Raw genomic sequence first — 21,813 nt, 5'->3', positions numbered from 1 at the left:
CTGGCTTGCGTTGTCTGTCTGAAATAAATAAGCAAGCTCCCCGCTGAGCAGGGAGCCTGAAGCAGGACTCGATCTCAGGACCCTGGGATTATGACTTGAGCCTAAGGCAGACGCTTAACTGACTGAGCCAACCAGGCGTCTCATTTTCATACTTAATTTTTGTGATTAAAGCTCTCTAACAGTAAAATTGAAAACGTAAAGCAAATGCACTTAATTGTCTATCACTATTCTTAAATCTTTAAAAAAATTTTTTTTTATTTTTTAAAGAATTTTATTTATTTGACAGACAGACACAGCGAGAGAGGGAATACAAGCAGAGGGAGTGGGAGAGGGAGAAGCAGGCTTCCTGCCGAGCAGGGAGCCCGATATGGGGCTTGATCCCAGGATGTTGGGATCACGACCGGAGCCGAAGGCAGAGGCTTAACCCACTGAGCCACCCAGGCTCCCCTGTTCATATCTTTTAACTTTGTGCTTAGTTGTCAGTTTCTCCAAAACACAAAATCCTTTGCAGAAGTGATTCCAGACTTCAGAACCATTGTGAACTTTGTGAATTGATGGTAATGAACACCAGCACCTTGTTTATTTTAGGAGTGTGTGGTACTGTGATAGAAAATGGTTTTTCAGGGCGCCTGAGTGGCTCAGTGGGTTAAGCCGCTGCCTTCTGCTCAGGTCATGATCTCGGGGTCCTGGGATCGAGTCCCACATCGGGTTCTCTGCTCCGCGGGGAACCTGCTTCCCTCTCTCTCTCTCTGCCTGCCTCTCTGCCTCCTTGTAATCTCTGCCTGTCAAATAAATAAATAAAAATCTTAAAAAAAAAAAAAAAAGAAAATGGTTTTTCAGTAGGAATTGCTCATCATAAATAGGAAAGTAAGTTCTACAAATACCTATTAAGCACCTGTCATGTACTAAGTACAGATGAGGATACTGCAGTAAATAAAACCTCAAACCTAGCTTCATGAATGCAGTCAGTCCCATCTACTTTAACATTCAGGTCTTGCAGATGGGGGGGGAGTGGTGAAGGAAATCTCCTGATTGCTAGCCGTTGAAAGCATTTCCCCTTTCCTCACCAGCTTATCCTACTGACTGATGTGCTGAGGAAAGATGGCTGAACAAGTTGTTTATCATTGAACAAAAATGACTTAGGTGTCCTCAGTTCCTTAGTTTAGTGAAGGAACCCTACAGACTGAGGCAGTGTAAATCTCTGTGGAATTAACATGCAGAGTTGGGTGCAGTATGGTTCTTTAAAGCTGAATGTGGAAGTGGTAGTTTTGAGATTTGTCAGTAATTTTTTTAAAAAGATTTTATTTTTGCAAGAGAGCAAGCAAGCAAGCATGGATGGGAGGGGAGAGGCAAAGGGAGAAGCAGACTCTCCGCTGACCAGGGAGCCCAAGTCAGGGCTTGATCCCAGGATCTCAGGACCATGACCTGAGCTGAAGGCAGATGCTTAACTGACTAAGTCACCCAGGCGCCCCTGTCAATAATTTTTGTATCAAATTTTGGTTTTCAGATTTGTCACTGCTTTTGTTTCTTTGTGTATAGTATTCCTACTGTGTAAATGTTTTGTGCAAAATTGGAGACCTTACGGAGTCTGTGGTCTTACTTTATAAAAGAGAAAACTGATCCCTGGAGAGTGTCCAAGTTCACGCAGCTCACCAGTTAGTTGCAGAACCTGAACCTGTAAGCTGAGTGGCCATATTCTTTGATCATTATATCATGGATCAGCTTTGTTTTAACTCCGTTATTGTTGAAACAGGATAATTATATGGCTAATTCTGAAAGGAATTTGGAATTTTCTCTAATTGCTGAAATGTTTGATATTTTATAGTGAAATTAACTCAGAATTCTCCAGATTGTTTTTTATCTGCCATGTAATTTCTTTTCCGATTTTGAATCTTCATGACTTCACTTGCTTCCTGCAAGAAAAACTCAAATTAATTTTTCTGGACCATTTTTTACAACCATCCCACTTGGTAAGTGCTACAAACAAAACTGGCTTAAGATTCATCTGTATAGTCATTTTAAGCACTTTTAAAAGGTATACTTTTAAATTTTATTTTTGAGGCTCCTGGGTGGCTCAGTGGGTTAAGCCGCTGCCTTCAGCTTGGGTCAAGATCTCAGGGTCCTGGGATCGAGTCCCACATCGGGCTCTCTGCTCAGCAGGGGGCCTGATTCCCTTCCTCTCTCTCTGTCAAATAAATAAATAAAATCTTTAAAAAAAAATAAATTTATTTTTTTAAAATTTTACTTATTTGACAGAGAAACAGCCAGAGAGGGAACATAAGCAGGGGGAGTAGGAGAGGGAACAGCAGGCTTTCCGCAGAGCAGGGAGCCTGATGTGGGGCTGGATCCCAGGACCCTGGAATCATGACCTGAGCTGAAGGCAGATGCTTAACAACTTAGCTACCCACGTGCCCCTAAAAGGTAAATTTTAAATATGCAATTGATGTCAAAGAATAAAAGTATTAAAATAGATGTTTTTACTTTTTTTAAAGATTTTATTCATTTCAGAGAGAGAGTGCATAAAGCAGTGGGAGAGGCAGAGGGAGAAGCAGGCTCCCCACTGAGCAGGGAGCCCAACTGGAGGCTTGATCCTTCATATCATGACCTAGGCTAGAGGCAGACAACCAGCTGAACAACCCAGGCACCTCATAAGTCAGATTTTTTTTTTTTTTTAAGATTTTATTTATTTATTCGACAGAGAGAGATCACAAGCAGGCAGAGAGGCAGGCAGAGAGAGAGAGAAGAGGAAGCAGGCTCCCTGCCAAGCACAGAGCCCGATGCGGGACTCGATCCCAGGACCCCGAGATCATGACCTGAGCCGAAGGCAGTGGCTTAACCCACTGAGCCACCCAGGCGCCCCTCATAGATCAGATTTTAAATGAATTTTCAAACGTGGTGTATTTGTTTCTGAATTATTTATAGTTACCAGAATTCTTTCCTGAGCTAAGATTTATTTATTCAGTCATACTAATTAAGTCTAAATTATTGTATTAATTTCTATCCCTTTAACAACACTCTTTAAATACATTTGTTGGCATAAAAGATGGAGCTGAATAACTAGACTTTAAATACAAATTTGGAGGAAAAAAATGTAGCTAACATAACTAAGTATTTTTCTTTCCTTTTATAGTCATTGTTTCTCCAAATTTTATTTCTTTGAAGATACTAAATCTTGAATACCAACACTTTCCTTATAAGGAAACAACTGAAAAATTTGGTATGTTTACAAAATCGTGCCTTTTACTTTTTTGTTCTTCCCCTAAAATCCTTCTATTTTGTATTAACTACAAGTCATAGTAGTATTAGCTGCCCTTACTCATTTGGAGGAAGGGACAGTGCTCCTCAGGACCCTCCAAGTGCTTGATCTCATTCAAAGCAGTGTCTTCAGAGTGATGTACTTTTTTTTTTTTTTTTAAATATTTTATTTATTTATTCAACAGGTCACAAGTGGGCAGAGAGGCTCTGTGGGGCGAGGGGGGAGAAGCAGGCTCCCTGCCAAGCACAGAGCCCGATGCGGGACTCGATCCCAGGACTCTGAGATCATGACCTGAGCTGAAGGCAGAGGCCTCAACCCACTGAGCCACCTAGGTGCCCCGAGCGATGTACTTCTTAGAATACATATTTGGTCATTACAACCTGATGTAATTTTATGTGACCCATTCCAGAAATACTTAATCCCTGTTACTTCAGAAGTTTTGGGATATAGGTAAAACTGTCTTTTTTTTTTTTCTTTTTTAAAGATTTTATTTATTTATTTGAGAGAGAGAGACAGTGAGAGAGAGCATGAACGAGGAGAAGGTCAGAGAGCGAAGCAGACTCCCCATGGAGCTGGGAGCCCGATGCGGGACTCGATCCCAGGACTCCAGGATCACGCCCTGAGCCGAAGGCAGTCGTCCAACCAACTGAGCCACCTTTATTTATCTGACAGAGAGAGTACATTCAGGAACAGCAGCAGGATGGAGAAGCAGGATCCCGCTTAGCAGAGAGTCTCATGTGGGGCTCGATCCCAGGACCCTGGGATCATGACCTGAGCCAAAGGCAAATGCTTAACCGACTGAGCCACCACTCACCCCATATAGATAAAGCTATCTTTTAAGAGAACTTAGTATGTGAAATTGGAATTAACAAAATGAGGGACACCTGGGTGGCGCAGTTGGTTGGACGACTGCCTTCGGCTCAGGGCGTGATCCTGGAGTCCCAGGATCGAGTCCCACATCGGGTTCCCAGCTCCATGGGGAGTCTGCTTCGCTCTCTGACCTTCTCCTCGCTCATGCTCTCTCTCACTGTCTCTCTCTCTCAAATAAATAAATAAAATCTTAAAAAAAAAAAAAAAGAATTAACAAAATGATAATTGTAGAAATTGCCTAAATACTTGTTTTTTTTATGGTTACAAAAAGAATGTATATTCACGGAAGAATTCTAATAGGTGGGTTTTTTAAAATATTTTCACTGAATTACTCCCCCCCCCAAGATTTTGTTTATTTGACAGAGAGAGACACAGCAAGAGGAAACACAAGCAGGGGGAGTAAAAAGGGGAGAAGCAGGCTTCCTGCTGAGCATGGAGCCTGATGTGCGGCTCGATCCCAGGACCCTGGGCTCATGACCTGAGCCAAAGGCAGATGCTTAACAACTGAGTCACCCAGGAGCCCCTCTAATAGGTGTTAAAAGATAAACTAAGGCATATTAGAGTGCCTGGGTGGCTCAGTTGCTAAGCATCTGCCTTCAGCTCACATCATGATCCCAGGGTCCTGGGATTGAGCCCCCGCATTGGGCTCTCTGCTCATAGTGGATCGTGCTTCTCCCTCTCCCTCTGACTGCTGCTTCTCTTTCTGGTGCTTTCTTTCTGTCAAGTACAGAAATAAAATCTTAAAAAAAAAAAAAAAAGATAAACCAGGGCATATTAAAAATTTTGAGAGCTCATTTGAATAAAAATGGATTTGAATCAGGTACCATCCAGTGCATGAAGGACCTAGAAAGGAGCTCTGAGAAGCTGTATAAAATGAAAGATTTCTTTACAGGTATACAGGAGCAGGAACAAGAAAGTTATAGTAGTGCTCGCTTCGGCAGCACATATACTAAAATTGGAACGATACAGAGAAGATTAGCATGGCCCCTGCGCAAGGATGACACGCAAATTCGTGAAGCGTTCCATATTTAAAAAAAAAAAAAAGAAAGTTATAGTAGGTGAAAAAGCAGGTGAGTTGGTTACGATAAGGTTATTTTCCTTTAGGGGGTATGGCAGAGGTCTGTTGGGCAGATGGACCTAACTAATGCTAATCAGGTGATTCCTGCTTGGTTGGTTGAAGATTCTGTTTCTGGGATAACTCATACTAAAAATTAAATCTTAGTTTAATGATATGGGGCAGAAGGAACTCCATTGGGCCTGTGTGTTTTTTTGGTTTTTGTTTTTGTTTTAAAAACACATTAGAATAGGAGTCAGTGGAGATACGGAGATAGAGCAGCAGTGCTTCTTAAACGTTGGCCCTCTTCATGATCACCTCGATGTCTTGCTCTTCCCTTCTGTTTCCTTCCTTTGCAGGCAGCATGTGGCTGGGGGAGGAGCAGGAAGGCTGAGGGGGACAGAGGCAAGATCCAGGGGCTGAGGAGGTGAGTGGCATACACAACAAGCTAAGTAAATAATACATTAAGTTGAATGAGAACCAAGTTTCCTCATTGTTGCAGAAGGAATTTGGAAGTACTGAAGGGAGAGGGTGTGAAGAACTCTAAGGTGTTATCCTTGCCCAGGGCCATGCTAATCTTCTCTGTATCATTCCAATTTTAGTATATGTGCTGCCGAAGCGAGCACAAGAACTCTAAGGTGTTAAATTAAATTTGGGAATACTGGGCGCCTGGGTGGCTCAGTGGGTTAAGCCGCTGCCTTCGGCTCAGGTCATGATCTCAGAGTCCTGGGATCGAGTCCCGCATCAAGCTCTCTGCTCAGCAGGGAGCCTGCTTCCCTCTCTCTCTCTCTCTGCCTGCCTCTCTGCCTACTTGTGATTTCTCTCTGTCAAATAAATAAATAAATAAATAATCTAAAAAAAAAAAAAAAAAGTGGGAATACTGTGGTGGACTCAAAAGTTTTTAACCTATGTATGTGAGTCTACGGATACACATGGATACAGTTAAGCTATGTATTTCTATACACGCACATATACATAGCTCAGTCAACAAAGAAAGCGACCTAGTCGTAACGAACACCCCACACACCAGATCTTCACGCCTGAATACTAAAAGGAACACCTCCCTAAAAGAAACTAGAGTCTCTGGAGGAATGGCTGATATAAGAACTGGACACAAAAGATAAGCTTCATATACCAGTGGATGGTAGAAAGTATTGAAAACATTACCAGGTGTAAGGCTTTAGAAGCAGAAAGTTTCTAGGGATCAAGTCATGTTGTCCTGTGAGACCACAAGAGAAACCCAAATTAGCACAGAATGGCAAAACTCTCATGGAAGAGTGGCTTCCGTGCTGTGGTCTTAACTTTTCTGGTTTCTGCTTTTTCCTTGGGTTTTGGCCAGGAAGTTTGTTACTGTTAGTGGTTTGGGATTTTTAAGCAGCTAAAACTGGGCATTTTCTACTTTGAGTGATGATGGTGGTTGTGGGAGGGAGGTTGGTACAAATAACCTAATCTACCACTATTGAAATGAAGTCCTTATGATTGTGTTTTTGCAAATACTTGGCTTTTATAGCCAAGGTAGCAACCAGTGGAGGTTTCCAGAAACTTGAGAACTTAAATCTTTCATTTAGTCACAAGATTACAGGGAAGGATACAGAAATTTCTTTCAAGCACTGGACAATATGCCACACTTAAAATTTTGAGTTGACTATTTCCAGGCATTTCACTGACCGTATCAGAAATCAGGCCACAACCATTAAATCTTTGAGTCAATGTGTGTGGTGACTGCAAAGCCTCATCCCCTTCGCATATTAGGTTGCCTCCTGGATGCAGAAGGGATCACACTGTTTACTGCCATGAAAGAAAGACCTCCTTAATCTCAGCACTTAAATATTTACTGAAATGGATGCTGCCATTCTCACCAGTCGCTCAGAAATAGAACATTTAGCTACAGAAGAATTAGCTGAAAACCGTTAAGTTTTTGTCAATTCTAAAAACCTGACTCAAAACACTTTATTAAACATTCCATTAAACACTAAAAGGGTACTAATAATAGGCATGGTAAAAACACACACACACACACAAATGAACACTGCTTGTCTATCAGTGAGCTTAAGAAACAGATTACCAATACCTTTGCAGTTCCTGAATGATCTTCCCCAACTAAAAGATCAGTCCTTCAATCTGTTTTTTTTTAAACTTTTTTTTTTTAAAAGATTTTGTTTGTTTATTTGACAGAGATCACAAATAGGCAGAGAGGCAGGCCGGGGTCAGGGGATGCAGGCTCCCTGCTGAGCGGAGAGCCCAGTGCAGGGCTCCATCCCAGGACCCTGGGATCATGACCTGAGCCAAAGGCAGAGGCTTTAACCCACTGAGCCACCCAGGCGCTCCTTAAATCCGTTTTATACACCTAATCCTCCATTATCCAGATTAGCATCTGATTTTCAGGTTAAGTGTGGTAAGGCAGATCAAAAACAGCCATGGGAGTGGAGTGAGGTACACTGATCTGTCCTTTAAGCCACAGTAAGGAAGAAGTATTCAAGTTACAGGTAAAATGATTAATTTCAAGACTGAATCCATTTTCTAACTAAATGAAACAAGACTTTAACACAGGATCCAGATATATCTTTTGTGGGCCAAGAGATAATCCTGAATACTTGCAGCAACTGTTTGGTAGTAGAAGTAGACTTTAAGGAAAAAAGCTCTTGGAGGCTTTTGATTTAACACTTACTGTATCAGCACCAAGTAAAAAACTGAATTTCTAAGATTCAGCACTCAGTGGAGAGGGCACAGCCCTGGACGTGGGTTGAGGCTGTGGCAATGTAGCCCAAGGTCTGAGCTTGCGGAGAACAACCTTGGCGGTACCAGAGGGCGCCATTCTTGTGGTGGTGCTGTGTCCTGCCAGCAGGCAGCGCTAGAAAAATCACCTGGGCAGGGAGCTGTTAGAAGGGCACAGTGGAAGCTGGACTTAAGTGCCCTGGGGGGAAAAGAAGTGTTCCACCACTACCCTCTAGTGACTGAGCTTTATACTCTGTCTGCTTTGAGCCCAGGTCTTTGTACAGAGTCTGGATCCATTACTGCAGAGAAGGCAGTGAAGGCTGGATTTGGACATGAGAAGCAACAACATGGTAACTGATACAGCTATTACTTATTAAATTTAATAATTTAGACATAAAGCAAAAAGAACCTAGTTTGGGTTTTTTTTGTTTTGTTTTGTTTTTTAAAAAGAGTCACTGACAGGATACGTGCACATGCATGGTTATAAAAACGTCTTAGGGGCACCTGGCTGGCTCAGTGGGTTAAAGCCTCTGCCTTCTGCTCGGGTCATGGTCCCGGGGTCCTGGGATCGAGCCCCACATTGGGCTCTCTGCTTGGCGGGGAGCCTGCTTCCTCCTCTCTCTCCGCCTGCCTCTCTGCCTACTTGTGATCTCTCTGTCAAATAAATAAATAAAATCTTTAAAACAAAACAAAACAAAACAAAAAAAACATCTTATATGATATACAAGAAACAGGGTAGTAGTTGATTTTAAGGAGGGGACCAGGATAACTAGGGGTGGGGGGGTTGATTCTTTTCTCTTGCGTATCTTTTGTACTATGTGAATTCTGTGCCTGTACTATTAAAAATGGTATTTCAGGGGCACCTGGTTGGCTCAGTTGGTTAAGTGTCTGCCTTCAGCTTGGGTCATGATCCCGGCATCCTGGGATCAAGCCCCCACGCTGGGCTCCCGGCTCAGTGCTTCTCCCTCTCCAGCTTGCCCTGCTTGTGTTCTCTCATTTGCTGACAAATGATTTTTTTTTTTTTAACAGATTTTTATTTATTTATTTGACAGAGATCACAAGTAGGTAGAGAGAGAGAGAGGAGGAAGCAGGCTCGCCGATGAGCAGAGAGCCTGATTCGGGGCTTGATCCCACGACCCCGGGATCACGACCAGGGTCGAAGGCAGAGGCTTTAACCCACTGAGCCACCCAGGCACCCCCTGAAAAATGATTTTTTTAAAAATTAAGATTTTGGGGCACCTGGGATCGAGCCCCACGTTGGGCTCTCTGCTCAGTGGGGAGCCTGCTTCCCTTCCCCTCTCTCTGCCTGCCTCTCTGCCTACTTGTGATCTCTGTCAAATAAATAAATAAAGTCTTTAAAATACTCTTTAAAAAAATTAAGATTTTATTAAATTTGGGGGCGCTTGGATGGCTCAGTGGGTTAAACCTCTGCCTTTGGCTCAGGTCATCATCTCAGGGTCCTAGGATTGGGCCCTGCGTTGGGCTCTCTGCTTGGCTCTGCTTTTCCTTTTCCTACTTGTGATCTCTCTCTCTCTCTTTCTCTGTGTCAAATAAATAAATAATTAAAGATGTTATTAAATTTCAAAAATCTTTAATTTAAAAAATTTGAATTGAAAATTTTTGAAGATTTTGTCAGAGAAAGAGCACAAGTAGGGGGAAAGGCAAGCATGGGGAGATGACCTGAGTCAAAGGCAGATGCTTAACCAGTGGAGCCACCCAGGTGTCCCTAAAAATGTTTTTGTTTTTTTTTTAAATCAAAGATTTTTAAAATTTCTTTGACAGAGAAAGACACAGCAAGAGAGGGAAGACACTAGCAGGGAGAGGAGGCGAGGGAGAAGCAGGCTTCCTGACAAGCAAGGAGCCCAATGTGGGGCTCGGATACAGGACCCTGGGATCATGACCTGAGCTGAAGGCACACACTCAATGACTGAGCCACCCAGGTACCCCTAAAAATGGTATTTTAAAAACGAAGAGAACTCCACATAAATGATCTCTTCAAAGCCAGCAGGGGTGTCTAGTGTAAAGCAGGGGCTAGCAAAGTGTGGCCTGAAACTACATAGGCTTGGAACTAAGACTCTTTTTTACATTTTAAAAGTTTAAAAAATATGTGACTAGCCTGCAAAGCTAAAATAATTCTCGCCCTTCACAAACAATGGAATACTTCCATGACAAAGTATTTTTAGACTGTAAGATTACTGTCCTGTTTTATTCTAGTATATGTTGTCTCCACAGGCTGCGTAGGCCAACCCTCACCACCCTTTTGTTTCTAAACTTCTCCCTTTCTGATCACCTATTTAACCCTCTGCAATTCCCGAAATCCTTCCATTCTACCCACATGAGAAATATCCCTTACTATCCTCAACCTCTTATCCAACAATACCTACATCATCTTGTTCTAACTTCATGTTTTTCAGATTTTTACCAGGACTCACAGTAAGAAATTTCATGTAAACAACTGACACATTCAAAAACATGTACACAAATGAACTAAGAATTACCAAAAAAACCCCTCAAAGTTATATACGATTTTACTTATATACAAATATAACAAATTCAGAAATGCAAAATTCCTTGGAAGAGTTGTTTATATGGTGCAATATTCAGTTGTTCTTACATTCTCTCCCACAAGGCTTTTCTTTTCTCCATTCCACCAAAACAGCTTTTACGAAGGTCACCAGTGATCTCAACATTGCTCAGTTCAATGAGCAATGTTCAGTACTTCTCAAACCTCATCCTACTTTACTTGTTAACATCATCTAACCCAGCAGTAACTCTGATGTGGCCCATCACTCTCTCCTCAAATGCTTCATTTGCCTTCCAGGGCACCCCTTTTGGGTTTGTTCCTAACTCACTGAGTTCCCTCATTCTCCTTTATTGCTTCTCATATCTGACGTCTAAACACTGGGGATACTCTGGAGTTCTTGGATATCTCTGTGTAAATGCACTTGCTTGGATATCTGGTCCTGTTGAACAGCTTGAAATTCCAAGTCTATGTGAACTTCTACATTTTCATCTCTAGCCCAGATCTCTCCTCTGAACTCCTGACTCGTATCGAACTCCTCTTAATATGAGCTATGAGTTTCATCTCAGGTTTCACCTGTCTAAACCCAACTCCTATCCTTCCTTTCCCTCAAGTACTCTTCACGCCAACTTCTCCATGTCAGTAAGTTCCACCTTTGTTCTACTTGCTGAGGCCCAAGTCATCTTTGACTTCTCTTTCATACTCCACATGCAATCAATCTATACGCAAAGGCTGAGCTCTACTTTAAAATTACACTCAGGTCCAACCACTACTACCCACTGGTCTTAACCAGTCAGCAGCCTACTGCCTCCCTTGAATCTTATTGTCTATTTTCAACACAAACACAACAGTCATAAGACAGTTTCAATAAATCAGATAATGCTGTATCTTTGGTTCAGAACCTTTCAATGGATCCCAAATTAAAATAATTGCAGAAGACCTTACAGTGGCCTACATGTGACCTGACCCCTGGCTACCTCTCTTACCTCCATCTCTTTAATCTCTCCTCCTCGTTCATTTCCATTCCACTGGTTTCTTTGCCATTCCCTGAACACGCCAAATTCACTCTTAGGGCCTTTGCACTTGTCATTTCCTTTGCCAGGGAAGTTTCTTTGCATCTGTGCTCAGATGTCACCTCAGCTTCCCTGACCATTCTTTTTATTTTTTTAATTTTTATTTATTTTTTAAAGGTTTTATTTATTTATTTGACAGGCGGCCGGGCTGGGGGGAGAGCAGGCTCCCTGCTGAGTGGATAGCCCGACGTGGGGCTCGATCGTGACCTGAGCCAAAGGCAGAGGCTTAACCCACTGAGCCACTCAGGCGCCCCTCTTTTTAACTTTTTAATAATCTCTACAACCAATGTGGGGCTTGAACTTACAACCCCCAAGAGTTGCATGCTCTCCCAACCGAGCCAGCCAGGTGCCCCCTTGACCATTCTTTTTAAAAAAGCATCCACGCTCCAATTGCAACCCCTGCCCAATCCCTCTCCCCTGCTTCATTTTTGTCTACAGCATGTATTACCACCTGGTGCCTTTACACACTCCACAAACATGTACTGGGCTGCTACAAATACGTTATATACCTTTAGTTTGTCCAGGCGAAACTTCTGAAAGAAATAGCTTTTTATATTAACTCTTCTTCCACAGCTAAAAAGGTAGGCAGCATCCCAGGTGGATGGATACCAATCCTTAAACTCAAATGAAACAATAGGATTCTCTACCTCTCCTGAGAATTTGAACGGACAGAGATCTAGTCAAATGGATAGTAGGTGGTAATGCAAGGCAGTGATGAAAGCACAAAAGCACGGACAGCCATGTTAGGCAGTGTGCATGAGGAAAATCTGAAGGAGGCCAGAAGACAGAGAGGCAGGCAGATAAGACAAAGTATGGAGAGGAGAATGACAGTATGACTTCCAAGAAGTGGAACAGAGCCATGGTCCCTGACTGGCTAGGTCCAGTGCCATGACACTCAGATTCATATAAGCTTTGTTTCCTAAACTTGAATTATTAACAGTATGGCTTTACAACTGCTGTATGTTCACCCTGCTGCCTTTTATCCAAGTCTGAGAAGTTCTCTTCCTACAAATTTTAAACAGATTTACCTCACCATATATATTCTAAAGAAAATTACTCCTATAGTCAAGGTTAAAAAAATTTACCATTTATTTTTAAAGGCATTAATAAAAACCTTAACATACTTTATACTAAGAAAGATATAATATACAAATGGGCTGAGTTGAAATTTTCACAGATTGACTTTTCCTTACTACATGTAACTGAGTTTCTTTTAATTACTCACATTTCCACTGCTGAGTTATTCAAACTGATTATTCCCTTGAAACACGTGGCTGGTTATTTAAGCACGAATCACGTGCAACAAGGGGAAATGCAGGCGATTATGCCACCCAACCAACTGTTCATGAAGAAAAAACGACATTTTGTTCATGTTGACTATGGCGCATCAAAATACCATTCTCCTCGGGAGACAGCTGCACCTGTTTTTTTGGGAAAAAAGATCGAGATATAAGTATGCAATTAAAAAACCCATTTTCTTGGGGCACCTGGGTGGCTCAGTTGGTTAAGCAACTGCCTTCGCTCAGGTCATGATCCTGGAGTCACAGGATCAAGACCCACATCGGGCCCTCTGCTTATCAGGGAGCCGGCTTCTCCCACTGCCCCTCGCCCCTTTCATGCTCGCTTGCTCTCTCAAATAAATATATATAAAAAAAAAATTTTCTCATAAAATCAAAAGAAATGGGGTGCCTGGGTAGCTCAGTTGGTTAAGTGTCTGCTTTTGGCTTGGGTCATGATAACAGAGTCCTGGGATGGAGACCTGTGTCAGGCTCCCTGCTTAGCATGGAGTCTGCTTCTCCCTCTGCCTGCCACTCCCCCTGCTTGTACTCTCTGTGTCAAATAAAATCCTAAAAACAACAACAACAACAAAAACAAACACCAAAAAAAAAAAAAAAAAAAAAAAAGAAAAAGGAAAGCAATACACTCATCAAGGGAAATAAAACTAGAATATAATATGCTAATATACTTAATGCCATAATAAATTCAATCTTTATAAGATACTTAATTACACAAATTGTGAAATTCACGTGAGTAAATGTGCAAGACTATTTTAAAAATAGTATTTTTTAATAAAGATTTTATTTATTTGACAGATCACAAGTAGGCAAAGAGAGAGGGAAAACATGATCCCTGCTGAGCATAGAGCCTGATGCGGGGATCTATCCCTGGACAGAGATCATGACCTGAGCTGAAGGTAGAGCCTTAACCCACTGAGCCACACAGATGCCCCTAAAAAAATTTTAATGAACACTGGTATTTGATCTGTTCTAACAGAATTAAAAACATTACAAAATTGGGGCGCCTGGGTGGCACAGTGGGTTAAGCCGCTGCCTTCGGCTCAGGTCATGATCTCAGGGTCCTGGGATCGAGTCCCGCATCGGGCTCTCTGCTCGGCAGGGAGTCTGCTTCCTTCTCTCTCTGCCTGCCTCTCCCTCTACTTGTGATTTCTCTCTGTCAAATAAATAAATAAAATCCAAAAAAAACCCAAAACAAAACCCAAAAACATTACAAAACAGTGATCAAAATAATGTATTTTTAAAAGCCCCCCAAACAAAAAACCAGAGTGCCTGGACAGCTCAGTTGGTTAAGCAGGTGCCTTTGGTTTAAGTCAAGATCCTGAGGTCCTGGGATTAAGCCCTGTGTCAGGATCCCTGTTCAGCAAGGAAAGCCTGCCTGTCCCTCTCCCTCTGCCCCTCAACCCCCACCCACCAGCTTGTGCTTTCTTACTTTCCAATAAAAATCTTAAAGAAAAAAAACCCCAACAGTGATTATAATACAAACAATATCACCTACCTGCAACAGGTAATTAAACCTAATTACCTAGAAATTAAAACATTATACATCTCTAGAGTTGAAAACAAAGTCTTAGAGTATCTAGAAAATGGTAAGAATTCTACATAATAGAATCTACAAAATACAACTAAAGCACTGTCCAGAGAAAAAGTTAATTGTCCTAAGATATCCATTTTGATAAACAGTGGATTAGAAGGAGTTTGTGAAACTTAATAATTCCTACTGTATCATCTGGGTCCACTGGGTCCTATGCTATGTTTTGAGTTTCTTTTCTGAGCAGGTCTCATAGCTCTTTGTAAGGACTCATGACTCACTATCTCCTAGAGGTCTGCCAAAGAACAGAAAAAATTTATTTAGAATAATAAAGATAAAACTCCTATCTTGCAATTACGCTTTAATGCTATTGAATTTTTTTATAGATGTAAAATATAGAATTTTAGTGATTTTATTGTCCCTTAACTTTGAATATTTTGTTATTCTTCATCTCCGTATTTTACTTTAACTCATTGTGGTGGCCAGCCTTCAGCACTGCCCCAGTGATAACTGCCTCCTGATAGTTAGGAGATGACTGTTCATCCCACTCCTCTGACTTTAGTGGGTTGGACTTACTTCTAAAGAACAGAAAAGGGCAGGGCAGTGTTTCATTCAGAAACTAAGTTATGAAAATGAGTATGGTCTTGCTCACTCTCTTTTGGATCACTCCCCCTGGGGAATCAAGCTGTCACACTGTGACTCTCCGGCTGTATATGGAGAGCCCCAAAAAGCAAGGTCCTCAGGTCTCCAACAAAAAGCCATGAGTGAGCCTAGAAGCAGATCCTCTAGTCCCAGTGAAAACCTGAGAGGACTGTAATCTCAAGGGAACTACCCAGCTAATAAGCTGCTCCTGAATTCCTGACCAACAGAAACCAGAGATAATAAATGTGCTGTTTTGAAGTGCTAAATTTTGTGGAGAACAATTGATAATACACTCACCGATTATCTGCAGCTATGCTTAAAAAAAAAAAAAAAAAAAAAAAAGACTGAAATAATAACATGAAACCACCTAAAATGATGATGAAATAAATCATCAACAATGAGATGATTACTATTACAGCATCCTTCAGTTTTCTTATTCTCTTACCCAAAGTACTGGATTTTCTTTGAAAAAGTTACTATTTTTTAAGAGTTTAGATTTTATTTATTTGACAGAGCACAAGCAGGAAGAGTGGCAGGCAGAAGGAGAGGAAGGAGGAGAAGGAGGCCTCCCTACTGAGCAGGGAGTCCCAATGTGGGGCTCGATCCCAGGACCCTGGTATCATGACCTGAGCCCCCTTCTCCCAACCCCCCTCCCCCCAGCAACCCACAGTTTGTTTCGTGAGATTAAGAGTCACTTATGGTTTGTCTCCCTCCCTATCCCGTCTTGTTTCATGGATTCTTCTCCTACCCACTTAAGCCCCCATGTTGCATCACCACTTCCTCATATCAGGGAGATCATATGATAGTTGTCTTAATAAATAAAATTTTTAAAAAAGAAAAAAAATAGGAGGAACTGGCATGCCTGGCTGGCTTAGTCTGAACTCTCGAACTCAGGGTCACTGAGTTTCAGCCCCACATTGGGTGTAGAGATAACTTAAATAATAAAACTTAAAAATAACAGGAGGAACAGGTAGTAGTATACTTGTCTTCCTTCCATAGATTATGAAAGCTGGCATTGGGCAACAGATAGCACAGGGCAGAGATCCATGAAAAAAGCAAACACTTAAGGTGAGTTTTCCACTCACCCCATTTTGGGAGGAAACAGTTTCCAAGGCAGAGCTTGAACAGGTACTGTTCTTTGGAGTATGTGGAAAAAGAGAGGGTTTGGGCCTTGGAATAAGGGACCTAGAATCTAAAGACGTAAGGTCTAGAAAGCAGGGATTTGAAAATGTGGAGCTCCAGATACCTGTGTAAAAATTCTACTTAGGTACCTGCCCAAATCCTAAATTATGCAGATACCACAGAGCTTGGAAGCAGTGCAGGGGGGCTGAGAGCTGGAGGGAGAGTTCTGAGGTTATACAGAGTGCCATCACTTACTCTGTACCCAAGGAAAAGCCATTTCACCTCTGAGTCTTTTTCTTGTCTATAAAATGGGAATAGTAATATCTAACTTGATGGTGCTACAAAGATCAAATGAAGTAAGCTAAGCCTAGTACACCCAGTAATCTTTCATGTGCAGTTTCTAGTTTCCTTTACAACAAAAACCCAAACTAATAAACCTAAGGAGTCCCCTGAAAACAAATTCCATAAAGTAAGATTTTACTGACTCTTTATCTAAACACAAAGACTACAATGCTTCACACTGTAGTCTTCTGCCTGGAACCAAGATCTGGTTTTATTTAGTGAAATACGGCTGTCCACCACCCTTCGGGCTGCCGCAGTGGTGCCTGTGAATGCCCTGGCTGATGCTCTCAAGAGCATTAACAGTGCTGGGTTCTTATTAGGCCATGCTCCAGAGTTGTCATTCAGTTTCTAACTGTGATGACGAAGCATGGTTACATTGATGATAGAAATCACTGATGATCACAGAGCTGGGAAAACTGCTGTAAACCTCATGGGAAGATTAAACACGTATGATCAGCACCAGATCTGATGTACAACTGAAAGATCTAGAAACATGGCAGAATCATGTTCCTGTCCCATCAGTTTGGTTTTATTGTCCTCACAAACTCAGCTGGCATCATGGACTATCAAGAAGCAAGATGAAAACACACAGGAGGGAAAATTCTGGGATTCTTTTTCTAGGGATGTAATATATACAGCCAAATAAAATCCCTCAATGGACATGAATGAATAAATGAATAAAGTGAAATGTAAATTCCAAATTATGTGCCATTTTAAAATATAAAAGACAAATTTATGTGTCATAATAACTAGTAATGAAATGATTAGAACTTGAAAGCTCATAAGTTACTTTCCTTAACCATATTACTTGTTACCTCCAAAATATGTTACATATAGTATCTTAAAACAACGGCTGAACTCATGTATAATCATAACTAAAAACAATCCTGTGTGAAAGAGTACATATTATAGGATTCCCTCATATAAAGTTCTAAAATAGCTAATCTTTGATCACAGAATTCAAAATGGTGACTTTTTATACTGAAGAAAATGTTCTATATCTTGGTTAAGGTGTAGTTAACAATGATACGCCTTCTCAAAACATCGAACTCTCATTTTAAAGATTTATTTCAGTAAGAGTGAGGGAGAGCGCAAGACAGAGAGCAAGAGAGAGCAGGGGGAACGGCAGAGAGCGGGGGGATAAGCAGACTCCTGCTGAACGGGGAGTCTGACAAGGGGGGCTTGACTGAGATCACGACCTGAGCGTCTCATCCAGAGTCAGACGCTCAACTGAGCCACCTAGCCACCCCCAAACTCTCCATTTTAAGTCTGTGCATTTTACTGTATACAAATTATACAAATTATACCTCAAACAAAGGTACTGTGAAAAAAAATGTGGGCTATGTACAAATGTTGTTGAGCTGTTCTGAAAGGCCATGATTCATACATAAAAATGACCAAATGCCAAGTACTTAGTGAGAGAACTATACAGTGAATGTTTTCTACAAACTGCACTATACAAAACACAGACTCTGTCTGCAGTGGCAGGAATTGCTCTTATTCAAGGTTCAGAATTTGATTTCTGAGCTGAATTGTTTTTACACTCATCAAGAGCTTCAAACAACAGGTGCCTTACAAGTTTTTAACTGTTATAAACCATTAACCCCATAGTTTCTTTACGTTAATGGCAACCATGCAGAAAAGCTATGTTTACTAAACGTGACTGAGGTACAGTGATCTCTGGCCAATCCTTTAAAGAAGGCACTCTTCCAGTATGTCACCTCACCTGTCTCTCTTCTGCCACCCAGGTGCCCCTTAATAGTTTCCTATTAACTTTTTTATTTTTTAACATTTCATTTAAAAAAATTTTTTTTCGAAAAAAGGTTTTATATATTAGAGAGAGAGAGCGTGCACGCATGCAAGCACAAGCAGGGGTAGCGGCTGAGGGAAAAGCAGGTTCCCCACTGAGCAGGGAGCCCGACATGGGCCTCGATCTCAGGACCCTGGGATCATAACTTGAGCCCAAGGCAGATGGTTACCCAACTGAGCCACGGAGGCACCCCACCGTTTCAATTTTTTAAAACACATGTTGTGAGGGGCTCCTGAGTGGCTCAGTGGGTTAAAGCCTCTGCTTTCGGCTCAGGTCATGATCCCAGGGTCCTGGGATGGAGCCTTGAATTGGGCTCTCTGCTCGGCAGGGAGCCTGCTTCCTCCTCTCTCTCTGTCTGCCTCTGCCTACTTGTGATCTCTCTCTGTCAAATAAATAAAATCTTTAAAAAACAAACAAAAAACACATGTTGTGAAATTTATATAAAAGGTTCACTTTTATAATAATGGTACACTTACTCCTTAATTGAAATGTGAGCACCTTCCTTCTTTTTGGTTTTGTTTGAAACCCTGTAAGGAAACATAAAGGAATTTAAAAGAATAGCATACACATTTCCACTCTGTTCATATAACACATTTTACTAGTTCCACTTAAGAAAGTATCATCAGAAAATAAGTTCATAGCCTTTAAAAATATGCTTTAAAAGTGATCCCAGCGTAAACAACTATTAGGCTGTAATTAAAGAAATTTTCTTTCATGAAGTCCAGTGATGTTCCTGAGCAAACTTATACCTTAATTCTGTCAAGTAAAATATACACTGTGTCACTCTCATTTATTAAAACAAAACCATTAGAGACTATGTACTAAAGAACATTTTAGAAGTTAAAAAAAGCAGGACCAGTACTTAAATATTTATTTGTTTTTCCTGGTCAGACCTAACCCAAGTGCCCTATTCCTCTCTTCTGGCTTCCACGTGACCTTCTTTCCCTACACATGTATCAACTTTCCACTTTACTACTAATCTAGACTTTAGAGACCACAAGATATATTAAAAGTGATTTACTCTTAGTAAGTACCAAAGTTATAGCCTATTTCATGTTATTTCAAAAACACTACTCTTAAATCATCTGCATTATGCTTGGCTTTCTAGATTTCTAGAGGCTAAGAGGCGGACCCAAATCCTGTCTGGCTGTCCTAATGCGAACAGGTTGCTAATGGAAAAGTTGTCAGGCATGTTTCTGTGAAGCAATGGTTAAGAAATGCTAGCTGAGGGGCACCTGGGTGGCTCAGTGGGTTAAAGCCTCTGCTTTCGGCTCAGGTCATGGTCCCCGGGTTCTGGGATCGAGCCCCGCATTGGGTTCTCTGCTCAGCAGGGAGCCTGTTTCCCTTCCTCTCTCTGCCTGCCTCTCTGCCTACTTGTGATCTGTCAAATAAATAAATAAAATATTAAAAAAAAAATGCTAGCTGAGGGGTGCCTGGGTGGATCATGTGGCTGAGTGTCTGACTCTTAATTTCAGCTCGTGTCATGTTCTCAGGGTTGCAAGAATGAGCTCTGCATAGGGCTCTGGGCTCAGAAGCCTGCTTAAGAGTCTCTCTCTCCCCCCCTGACCCTCCCCCCACTAATAAATAAGTAAATCTAAAAAAAAAAAAAAAAAAAAAGGCTAGCTGAGAGTTGTGCCTCACAATCCCAGGAAAGCAGCTCTTTCTCCCCATGCCTTAAGAGAACACCTTTTGTACCAAAGCAAAACGAAAAACAAAAAACAAAACCAAGTGAGCTATAGGCAGTGGTGGTTAAAACATATTTAAGCTGTTAGAAAACTTAATAATGAGTAGTGGCTTCTTTTTAATGATAACAATTTCAAAGAGAAATAATGCAATATCTAGGAAACTGCGATTTCTTTCCACTTCTGAATGTAAATGTTTTACATTTTAATGTATGCAGGTATACGAGTAACACCCCTTAATGATCTTTTCTTAGGAACAAGTTAGTCATAGGTTGGTCATGAATTTGTGGCAAATATTCTGGACCAGGCTGCATTTCCAAGAACCACTGCTTGAACTCAGTAAAGAAAAGCAAACATCTGCAATTTAATGGTCATTATCATAGTTTTAAGTCCAGTGAAAATCTACTAGGTTTTAGTAACAGAGTATGATCAAGTACTTCAAATAGGAGTACTTATAATTTTACCAAGTCTAATTTTCATCCATGCCATCCTTCAAATTAAATATATTCAAAATGTTGGGGTGCCTGGGTAACTCAGTTGGTTAAGTATTTGATTCTTGATTTTGGCTCAGGTCACAATCTCAGGGTGGTGACACTGAACCCTGCATCAGTTTTATTCCAATCATAAAAGTTAAAAAAAAGGGCAAAACTAATCTATGATGTTATAAGTCAAGAAAATGGTTACCCTTGGGAAATGGAATGGTAGTGATCAGAAGGAAACACAAGGATATTTCAGGATTATGATAATGTTTTGTTGTTGTTGTTTTTAAATACAGCTCCGTGTTTTCTTTTAAAAAGATTTTTATTTATTTGTCAGAGAGAGAGAGCGCGCGCGTGAGCCCGTGAGAGTGTGAGCACATGCACATAAGCAGGGGAGCTGCAGGCAGAGAGAGAAGCAGGCTCCCTGCTGAGCAAGGAGCCCAGAGTGGGACTTGATCTGTGGGGTCATGACTTGAGCTGAAGGCAGATGCTTAATGGACTGAGCCACCTAGGCATCCCAATGTTTTTTTTAATCAAGCTATTCATTTCTAATACATGCATTTTTCTGCACATGTATTTCTTTTTTTTTTTTTAAGACTTTATTTATTTATTTGTCAGAGAGAGAGGGAGAGAGCGCGAGCACAGGCAGACAGAGAGGCAGGCAGAGGCAGAGGGAGAAGCAGGCTCCCTGCCGAGCAAGGAGCCCGATGTGGGACTCGATCCCAGGACGCTGAGATCATGACCTGAGCCGAAGGCAGCTGCTTAACCAACTGAGCCACCCAGGCGTCCCTGCACATGTATTTCAATAAGAAGTTTACAACAAAGACCAAATAAAACCATGAACCTATGCATAATATAAAGCTGAAAATAAAATATGGTGCATCTGGGTCAAAGAGCTCTCTCTTGTTCTAAAAAACTAAAAAATAATCACAAGTTACATCAATAGTTTATTTATATATTATACATATATTTTTTAGATTTATTTATTTCAGAAAGAAAGAGCATGCAAGGGTGTATGTAAAAGAGAAAGCGTGGAGAGAGAGGGGGAGAGAACCCCAAGCAGACTCTGTGCTGAGCCTGAGGCAGGGCTTGAGACCATACCCGGAGCTGAAACCAAGAGTCTGACACCCAGCCAACTGTGCCACCCAGTCGCCCTTACATTTTTCAAAATATTTCACAATAAAAAATATATGGAGAGAAATGTGAAGTGCAGAAAATGGAAGCTTAGCAAGTTAAGTGATTGGTCTTAAAGTATAACCTGTTAATTTGTTACTTTCCATTATCTTGTTGGTTATTAAAAGGGGGATTTCAGGGCGCCTGGGTGGCTCAGTGGGTTAAGCCGCTGCCTTTGGCTCAGGTCATGATATCAGGGTCCTGGGATCGAGTCCTGCATCGGGCTCTCTGCTCAGCAGGGAGCCTGC

The 21,813-nt window shown here is 41.4% G+C and overlaps 1 protein-coding gene, 1 non-coding gene and 1 pseudogene across 3 annotated transcripts in view; 1 reads left to right on the top strand and 2 right to left on the bottom strand.

Annotated features, from left to right (window-relative positions):
• The first annotated feature begins 5,051 nt into the window (after positions 1 to 5,051).
• On the top strand, positions 5,052 to 5,158 carry LOC122897544. The gene has a single exon (XR_006382546.1). It is a non-coding gene; the product is annotated as a U6 spliceosomal RNA (small nuclear RNA).
• Positions 5,159 to 5,706: 548 nt separating this feature from the next.
• On the bottom strand, positions 5,707 to 5,806 carry LOC122898098 (annotated as a pseudogene).
• Positions 5,807 to 12,560: 6,754 nt separating this feature from the next.
• The window catches only part of LOC122918750 (survival motor neuron protein), a 31,880-nt gene continuing 22,627 nt past the window's right edge, over positions 12,561 to 21,813 (bottom strand). For both annotated transcript variants that reach the window (XM_044267550.1, XM_044267541.1), the window contains 2 exons: positions 18,708 to 18,758; positions 12,561 to 12,910 (listed from right to left, as the gene is read on the bottom strand). In XM_044267550.1, coding sequence (XP_044123485.1) covers positions 18,711 to 18,758 — 48 coding nt within the window. In that variant the 3' untranslated portion in view covers positions 12,561 to 12,910; positions 18,708 to 18,710. The remainder of the gene's footprint in view (positions 12,911 to 18,707; positions 18,759 to 21,813) is intronic.

The sequence above is a fragment of the Neovison vison genome, chromosome 1 (genome assembly GCF_020171115.1).
Source record: "Neovison vison isolate M4711 chromosome 1, ASM_NN_V1, whole genome shotgun sequence".
Classification (NCBI taxonomy): Eukaryota; Metazoa; Chordata; class Mammalia; order Carnivora; family Mustelidae; genus Neogale; species Neogale vison.
The sequence above is the reverse complement of the archived record's forward strand: the minus strand, read 5'-3'. Positions and strand labels throughout refer to the sequence as shown.